This window comes from Hippocampus comes, unplaced genomic scaffold, assembly GCF_001891065.2.
Source record: "Hippocampus comes isolate QL1 unplaced genomic scaffold, H_comes_QL1_v1.1 scaffold122, whole genome shotgun sequence".
NCBI lineage: Eukaryota > Metazoa > Chordata > Actinopteri > Syngnathiformes > Syngnathidae > Hippocampus > Hippocampus comes.
In genome coordinates, this window is record NW_017842059.1 from 3,749,108 (window position 1) to 3,758,757 (window position 9,650).

The window sequence follows — 9,650 nt, forward strand, 5'->3', positions numbered from 1 at the left end:
ATTTCCTACAGACGTGATGAAACGCTCAAAGCACCCTGCTTTCAAAGTGCTGCCAAAGTATCTACTGCCCCCTTGTGGATTATATCAGCACAGCGCTGGCACGCACCGTCCCCGCTCAAACGCCCAAGTTGGGAGCCCCGACCCTCAGCAGCACCCAAAAACGTCAAAAATTACAATTTTGATACTTTATTGTGTCCTTGATCAGAATATACATGTTTCTTTGAGTATATCAAGATTAGAATTTGCCTTCAGATGTTACAACTGAATAAATCAAATTATTCATCCATCTATTTACCAATCTGGTTTACGAAAAGTAAAATAAATGGTTAACAGCGTCGAATGCTTTAAAGTGTCTACACTAAATTCATGGAATACCACCCCAGTCACACGCCCCATTCTTCAGTTTTGTGCTAAACATTTTGCGTCAAGCAAGGTTATCCTATGATGAAGAGGCACTTATCAACTGGCTCATCAGATTTGGCACACTCTAGCCACCAAATATTAGTAAATGTGACAGTAAAATTTAATTGTAATCACTTTTATTTCAGCATAAGTGGTTTTGAAAACATCTCACACTGTTAAACATTTTTTTTCTTGCAACCTCTGAGATAAGCAAACATCAATATCATCAAAGATAGCCAAGGCCAATTATCCGTGCCAAATAACATTTTGAAGCAAACGTTTTGACAACAGTTGAGAAAGACAAGTGGGGTGCAAAATGGCCAAAAACAATAATTACACTTTGTACATGAATTTAAAAAACTACTTAAAAGTGTATCTCTCCAAAAGTTGAATTGGAAAGGAGCAGTGATTTGACAAAACTGAACAAATGCCCTTGGGAATAGCATCATCTTTACCTTTGTGACTGTGTGTATGCATACGTGCGCCATTTTTTTCTACCATATACATTATTATAGACGCCTACTGAGTCTTATAAGGCATTATGTGGTCAATCTAAAACACAAATTACAGTGAAATTAAAAAAAAAAAAAAAAAAGTGTTTCCAAACAGCAAACATGAAATAATTGCCAGAAAAAAATCCAAGTTAAGGCAAAGACTACATTAAAAAAAAAAAAAGCTGAGGAAATCAAACCAAATGCGCCCCCCGCCCTCCTGCTCCCGAAAAAAAGTGCCAGCAAAGAGCCTGATGATGTTGGAAATGTTTTGTTGGCCTGTCTGTTATTATAATTGGGCTCAGTGAGTAGTCAAAGAGGAAGCTGTATGCAGAAGCGTTTCCACACCAAGACACACAAACACAAAAGAGCATTTGCAGACCACTGACCACTGTGGAATGGTTGCTTACAGACCCACTGCAATAAGAAATAAGAATGAAATACAGAGTGTACATAAAAGTCACAGGTATTCATGACAGAACGAGATGAGTATTAAATACATTCATGAAGACTTCTCAACAAACAAAACAATAAAACAGCTCAAAATCAAGTAGATGACCCAACGGCTCAAGCCCAAAGGCTACATACAACATTTCAGTTAAATGACTACCATACAGTTGGGGGGGACAGACATGTGGGAGGTAGGTGACATGGGTGATTCGTTTTGCAATATTGAGCTTGTATTACACACGGTCCAAGAGTTTTAAAAAATCTGTTCCAATTTATATTAGTATTAAGCCGCGCAGACTAGTTTTGTTTTGACAAAGAGAGGTGCATTTGGGAATTTTTTTTAATTTACACAGTATGAGATGCAGAGTAATAAAAATCACTGAGTGAAAAGTCTGCGATAGATTTTAATCTATTGAGGAAAAAAAATGTTGATCAATGTACGGTCCGGTTTCCTCTGGTTGATTTCAAATAAATAAAAAAAGGTCGCATTACTTAATTCCAGTACGGGCGAGTGTTGATTTTGGGGATGGGGTTGGTTGCTCAGTAAAACCTTCATTTCAACACTTAACGTGAATCCGAACAGCAGCTACAATCTGCAATATATTGCGCCTGCTGGTCCATTCACACCGAAACAGTGTGCGTGCGTCGCGCCCTAAATCCATGAGGATGATTATGATGGTGGTGCTTTCGCTGGTACCCAAAAACAATTCCCTGAGAACTCCAAAGACGTCAACTACATTTATGGCAAAAAGCTGGGGATGTTCACTTGAGAATGATTTAAAAATCCAAATATACAGTATATTTTACAAAATAATGCATTGGAGTATTACAAAGATAAGATGTATTAAAAGCCAATATTTACAGATGGATCGATGCTGAACAGGGATGATCAACTTCCCAAAGCTTGGAATTATCCAATCGTCTTGGCACGTGTCAACATACAAACGTGGTGCTGGTGGTGGGGGAAGGGGGGGGAAGTGTATCTTTGTAGCGAAGCAGTCAGGAGAGTGTTGTTTTTGATGCATGTTGAACATTCATCTTATTCCCAAACAGTAATCAAAAACATGGACAATTCAAATTCTACAGATGATAATCAGCTGACTCTTCTGACTGTGGTCCAACTGGGCATAAAAGCTGGATGTATGCTGTGATATGCTGTGGTAGAAACATACATTTGCCTTTTTTTGTATTCATATTTTTTTTTTTTGACGCGAACCATTTATTTGTTTGTATGTGCATTTGTATGTTTTTTTTTTGTGTGGTTTTTTTTTTTTTTTTGCATTCCATACTTAAGTCTCTGGATGCTTATTTTGGCTTCAACCAATGGACCACTCCAAAAGGGGTCCATTGTTCCATGTCGTACTCAACAAACGCTAAATTCTTCACAGTATGCCTCAGGATCCAACACGACCTCCATATATTCTTTTTTTTTTCCCTTTATAAAAAATAAGTTATTGCGCATCCAAAAAAGTGCATTTGTATCGTTGAAAAATAGCTCTATCTCTCATTTCTTCATGTTTCTAATTAGGTGGCTTCCTGTCAACAGGGTGCGGGTGGAGGGCAGAAGAGAAGTGGGGAAAAGGAGCGAGGTCGCGCTACGCGATGACCATGGGAACGTCGTCTGAGAAGCCGCTGATCATGGGTGCGTCTTCGTCATCATCCACTGGGGACAAAAGAGAGCGATAAAGGTCAAACCGGGCGAGAGATATTTGTTGTTAACTAATCCTTCGTGAGATAACATAACTGTAAGGACAATGGCACCGATAACTTCATCGTGCAGAGAACACCAAAAACGTCACAAGCGTGTCGTAAAATATGACAGACCTGAGTTACTACCGGTACCGCAAAAATATGGGAACTTTCTGACCTAGTTCATCTCCAGAGGAGAAGATGGCAGAGCCAAGGCGGGAGTTGTAGTGCGAGTTGGCGAAGGCGGTAAAATTGTTCTGTAGTCGACGGTGTCGGAGGTAGAGCACTACCAAGCCGCCACATACTCCCAGCAGCAGCAGGAAGAGGACTGGAACCACGACTGCCGCCATATCCTCAGACTGGCCTTCACTTGGTGAGGCCTCACTTGCTCCTTGGAACAGAAAAGACGCCCTTCTTCAGTAGCTTTTCCCAGGTTTGCAAACAACATGTATGGAACTTGCTCTCAACAGTTTATAACGAGAGGGAGAACCAATATACTGATGGTATCATTTCAAATAAATGGCATAATCAGTATGATTCAATCCAAATACAATTTGCAACCTTTATGACATATGTAACGTTGGAATGTAAAACGAAGTTTGCCCCCCGCCCCCCCCATCACATCCAGAACAAATTCCAGATCTGCATGAAAATGGTTGTGCCTTGTTAAAAAATATGCTGCTTTCATGTTCAGGCCAATGTCCGAAATTACATCCAATCAGGGTCATAGATGTTGGAACGTCAAAACACTTTTTGGCCTGAGACACCACCCAATGGATTTAAAATGAAATTTTAAAAATGTGCTTGAACTGCTTACATTCAGCTTTAAGTGGAGGGTATTTACAGTACATCCCCACAGATGGACCGTGTAGGAATTTATGTGCCTCCCATTTTCGAAAGGACCAAAAGCAACGGGGCAATTGGTGGCTCTGCTCTTCCATGGCCTGGTTGGCATGTATGGATGGCTGCCGGTGCAACTGGTTGCCTTTTATTCATTGATAATGATGACGATGATGATGAAGATGCTGACAAAAGTAGGAAGATGAATTCCGAAGTGGTTGGGGCCATGATATCTGCTCATACTCAGACAAATGCTTCAGAATTCAGTAGGCGGCACTTCGTACTGCAGATGCTGTGACAGCAACCCAATCAATAGTTTGTTTCAGGCAATTCAACTGACCTGAATCCGATTGAGCATGCATCTCGTCAGTTGCAGTAGAGTCCTGGCAGGGATGAAATCCGGCGTCTGGCCGTGTTTATATGCTCTCGATCCAAAGGATTAGCAATCAAGTATTAAAAATAATGTTAATTTGTTGTCAATTTGTCCCTTTTGTTCCCTTAAAAAGTGGGAGGCACATAAGCAAACTTTTGCAATTGCTAGAAGGTTGATCTGAGATTGTAAATACATCCCCTAAAATGAAAGCAGAGCCTGCAGATTGCATGTTTCATTTCAAATCCATTGTGTTGGTGTGAATGGACAAAAAATTGAGAATTATGTCAAAGTTCTCTCTCTCTCTCTCTCTCTCTCTCTCTCTTGGCGCATCTTGGTGCCGAGGAGCTATGTTGAAGTGAGTTGAGCAGAAGTGCTTTGCCGCTACTTTGTTGCATTTCTAGACAATTCTAAAAGTTTCTTATCTGTGGAGTTTGACTGGTGCAAAAACAGGAGTTCACAGTTGATGTGTTCCACAGTACCTGCTCTAATTTGGTTATACAGGAGCAGTGCGGGCTCGCCACACAGTTGGCCGTTGAGCAAGCAGCGGGCCTGGACGGAGAACGTGTAGTTGTGTCCAATCTGCAGGCCGCTGATGCGGAAGTAGGTCTCTGTTGTGTTTCCTAGAAAGGTTGTCTTGTTGGTCAAGCTGTCGTACACGTGCACTTCATACCCCTGTGAGACAAAGAAGCATTCCTGTTACAATTAGTGAAGAGGAGACAGAGGCTGACACTATAAAATACAGAGAGAGAACCCTTGGAAAATGTGATGGTTTGAATTTCAAGGAAAATATGGTCCCAAAATCCCAAAATAAAAGCAGTAATCGTGAGACAAACAGCTTGCCAATTCATTCTTCTCAATCGCAGTCATTTTACAATTTTTTGGGGGGCCATGCAGTATTAGTAATGTTAAATGAAGAAGGAAAATAGCATGACAAAGGCAAAAAAAAAACAACCCAAAACTGTCATACATGCATTTTTTTTTTCAAGTTACATGGATGTAACCTAAGTAGGCAAAATGGTTCCTTAAAATGTAATGTACTCTTGATTTAAAACTCATTAAATGGCAAAATTGTTTCCACTGAATGGGTTGATGAAAAAAGATATTGGTTTAAAATCAAAACAAAATAAAGGGCTAACAGATAAGATTCAATTAAAAAAAAAAATTAATAGCAATAATTCACAGAGTCAAATTCGTATCAAAGCTAATTTCTCACTCTGCTCTCATTGAAAGTCTTCTCTTTGACGGCTAGGCTTTTCCAGAACAGGAATATGTGGTCATTCTCAGTCAGTATCTTCAATGCCTCGGGAGCCGGAAGTGGAACTGCAACAGAAAGAAAAAGAGATTTCTAAGAAATAAAAGAAAAAACAAACACGGCACAAATAAAGATAGTAGTTCATGTTGAGATTTTTAGCATTTAAAAAGAACACCTTCGTACAATGATCCTGTTAATTACCCAGTGCTCGAAACTTCACATTGACTGGGGTCACAATCAATTTGTCAAAGCAACGTACAAGTTAGAAAGGAACAATAATACATACGGTAGTTAAAACGATGCCTCTCTCAATCCATTATATGCTTCAAACTGAATTTCTGGAATTAACTTGAATGAATAGACTCCATTTTCCGCAGTGACACAGCTACATTATTTCAAGAAGTGACATTATAAGAGACCTTGGTAGTTGGTGCAAAGGCATCCATTTCAAAAACACATCACAGCACGTCAAATGATTTGTGAATACCTCCTGTAGGTATGAGTACGTGGCTCCAGCAAAACTATCTTGTTTGCAACTTCGTGACGGGTGAAAGCTCTCGTAGTAGTTTGATGTATTTCACTGTTAACGGTGACTTGCTCAAAAGCTCTTTTCTTCACTGACCACAAAGGTAAGCGGAAGAGGGGGGAGTGTGACAAAGTGTCTCATCACGGGATGCGCCCAATCAGAACAGAGGACACCCCAAACTCAGCAGCTAGGCAGCAAATGACCAAATCACCAGAGCCGTGCACACAATGTGCTGCAGAGTGGATGACAACCAACCAAAGCATTACTGTTTGCCTCCTCTGAGTGGTCACGGCTGAACCACCCATGTTTCTATTTTGTATCTCCTGCTGCTTGTGAATGAATCATTACAAGTGAGACCTGACTCACATGGCGTCCACCGATGCATTGTGTGTTCCAACTTGTCACAAATGAACAGGTGTACCTGTGCTGAGAGAGAAACTGGCTTCCTTGCTCATGTTGCGAAGACGGATGGAGATGCTGTAGCGTCCTCCGGGCTCCAGGCCTTTCAGCTGGTACTCCACCGTGTTGTTCCGAGTAGCTACTTTGTAGTCTCGCTCCACCTTGCGAACTGCATCCCACACATGGACTGCATATGTCTGAACAGAAAGACCGGAAACACGCGATGACACGTTTCTCTTCATCTCTAATGTCAGTGAAATGCATGGCATGCTATACTTACCAGGAGAATTAGTACATCACTGTAATCATTGAAAACTTGACACCGGTTCATAAATCCAATATCTCAACACCAAGCAATGACATTCAAAAGTATTACTCTGTACATTTGCCGAAAAGGTTGCCTTCACAATAGCTAATTGCTAAGCAAGTCACCAACAGTAATGCATTAGTAAAATCATAATTACATTAAATATGTCCGTGGCATAAATGTAATGAAGAAAACATCGATTCTGAGCCATTTAAAATAATTACATAAGAAAGAGCCGAGAGCTGTACCAGAGATGTGTTTGGTGTATCATATGGTGGCTGCCATTTAAGTGTGGCCTCTGTCTTGTCTACTTTCACACGGTGAAGATTCCTGGGTGGTAGCCGTTCATTGGGAATCATTTTCACCACAACATGCTCAGATGGAGGACCCAAGAAGGGGGAAACAGCCCGAACCTAATTGTGGAAAATCAACCAAAATGCAAAGAGTAGATGACGCAACATTTCTCAGCCGACACTCATGTGTAACAAACCCTATCTGGGTTAGAGAAAAAAAAAGCAGCAAATGTGTAACTTTCATCAAGTATTTAACTGGCATGAAATAATCTGAGCAGCAAACGGAGTGTTTGCTTATGGAAGACTCACCAGAAAAAGGTACTGCTCGCTACTGTCTACAGTGACTGTCAGATTGGTCAGAGTGGTGGAGACCTGACGAGGACGATGGTACAAATCCAGGAATGATGTAGCATAAAACACCCCATACACCTACATATGAACATACACATCAGCACCGTCATTAAATCTTGAATCGAAAAGTTGAAAAGAGCATTTTTAATATGATCATGATAAAATATACTGGACACTCAACGGTGAAAACCAGGTCTCTCTTGTTGACCCAAAGCAAGACCTGTGTCAAAGCACTCGCATTCTCAGTTTTCATCCACATGTCTTAATTACTTTATGCTGTAATTCACAGATAATAGGGATGTTCGATACCACTTTTTGGTCAGACTACCGTATTGGCCCGAATATACAACGGTGTTTTTTGCATTGAAATAAGACTGAAAAAGTGGGGGTCGTTTTATATTCGGGGTCTAGACATTATACCCATTTACGACGCTAAATGGCGCCAGATATCATTGAAGCAATGCTGAACTTGACTCCCCAGGCCAAAGTGAAACCCTGTCACCAAGAAGAAAAATAAAAAATAGCGGTAAGAAAGAAAAGAGAAGAAAATAATAGAAGAGATAACAGAAAATGGAGAAACGTAGCGACAATCTGAAGAAAAGTGGGTTGAAGATCGGCCAGGTTAACCGGCAGCTGAGGAGAAGTTATGATGTAATTTACATTTCAAAAACCAGGAGCCATTCATTTACGAATGTGATTGCACTTTAGTTTACATATTTAAATGTTCAGATATTAAGATTTGAATGAGGCAAAATAACATGCTTTTTGTCTCAAATATATTGTTATAATCATTTGTTTCAGATGTACTGTTATTATTTTCTGTATAAAAATTAATTTGGTGTTCAAAAAGTCTTTTTTCAAACTTGAGTCTTGAAAAAGAGGGGGTCATCTTATAATCAGGGCCATCTTATATTCGGGCCAATACGGTAATACCAGTACGCATCCACTCTAAGAGTAAACCGATACTGAGTTTCGATACTCAAAAAACTGATTTTTTTTTAACCCCGTTCCATTACACACACACACACACACACACACACACACACACACACACACACACACACACACACACACACACACTCGCTTGCACGGCACAAGGTCCAAGTGCATATGTGAAACTTTTAACGAGAGTCAATCGTCATTGGCGCCCAAACCGGAAGATACATCATCGTTTGAGATGTCAGAGATAAATGTATCAATTTTACTCCTTGTATCCTATTTATCCTGCCCATCAAAAAACAGATACAGTATGCATAGATTTTACAGTATTCCTATGATAACATTTCATTTACATTTTTAGTCCCTTTCATGAAATGTACCTTTGCAGATAGCCCATTGGTGATGGTCCAGCTGCAGTCCACAGCAGTTTGGTTGAGGGCTCGGGCTTTGAGGAGGGGCTGGTCTGGCTGGACACCAGTAGTCTGATAATGAGACAAGGCTGTGGCACTGTCACCTATACTGGTGTGAGCCCATACAGCCACCTCATACACCGTCCCTGCTGTCAGGTTCATTGCTAGAAATTTGAGAAAGAAAACATTTTATATGATGACCATTTCAGGTGAGTTGGATTTTATCTCACATAATAACAATAAACCAGTCAGATGGAGTAGTGATTCCCAAAAACTGTGGTGTTTCACTTACTGGTCTGTAAATTATTTAAGATGTCCATGTCTTTTTTCAATTCCTTCAAATCAACTTTGTATTTAACTAAATGAGCTCAAATTTCAAAGAATGTAAATTTGTTAGGGAATTCATACATGGCAATGACGAGTGATGAAAAAAGCGGAAGGGGCGTGGCCTGGGCGGGGGCGTGGCCTGGACGGGGGCGTGGTTACTTACAAAAGTGGCACTAAACATGCTGAAGATGAAGTGTATTAAATTTACACAGTTTGAAAATTGAACAGAAAAAAATCCCAAGATCGCCACAATTCTTTCAAGTGAAAATTTGTGCAATTTTGCCTATGCATTCCTGGTGAGCACCAATATGTTACTCCGAATTTGCTGCTCAAAATCAAAACTAAAAAAGTAAACACATCCCCTGCCATATTTAAGATTTGTTCATGACTTGTATTCATAAAGTGCTGTGTAAATGTGATAAAAAGCTGTTGATTCTTACCTCATACAGTGATAGTGAATATTTATTATGCATACAATTTATTATGCATAACCGTGCTTTATTATCCAAGACAAAACGTGAATTATCAATATGAATATAAAACGCAAATAAAAACAAATAAATGTTATCATGCTGTTGCTACAAATGCATACCAAATAAAA

General features: G+C 40.0%; 1 protein-coding gene across 1 annotated transcript in view; it reads right to left on the reverse strand.

Annotated features, from left to right (window-relative positions):
- Nucleotides 1-524: 524 nt before the first annotated feature.
- Nucleotides 525-9,650, reverse strand: part of sorl1 (sortilin-related receptor, L(DLR class) A repeats containing) — a 54,841-nt gene continuing 45,715 nt past the window's right edge. Inside the window, exons 41-48 of the mRNA XM_019861340.1 lie at nt 8,693-8,886; nt 7,332-7,451; nt 6,978-7,142; nt 6,445-6,619; nt 5,459-5,565; nt 4,725-4,917; nt 3,211-3,423; nt 525-3,006 (exon numbers count right to left, since the gene is read on the reverse strand). Of these exons, the coding sequence (XP_019716899.1) occupies nt 2,939-3,006; nt 3,211-3,423; nt 4,725-4,917; nt 5,459-5,565; nt 6,445-6,619; nt 6,978-7,142; nt 7,332-7,451; nt 8,693-8,886 (1,235 nt within the window). The 3' untranslated portion in view covers nt 525-2,938. The remainder of the gene's footprint in view (nt 3,007-3,210; nt 3,424-4,724; nt 4,918-5,458; nt 5,566-6,444; nt 6,620-6,977; nt 7,143-7,331; nt 7,452-8,692; nt 8,887-9,650) is intronic.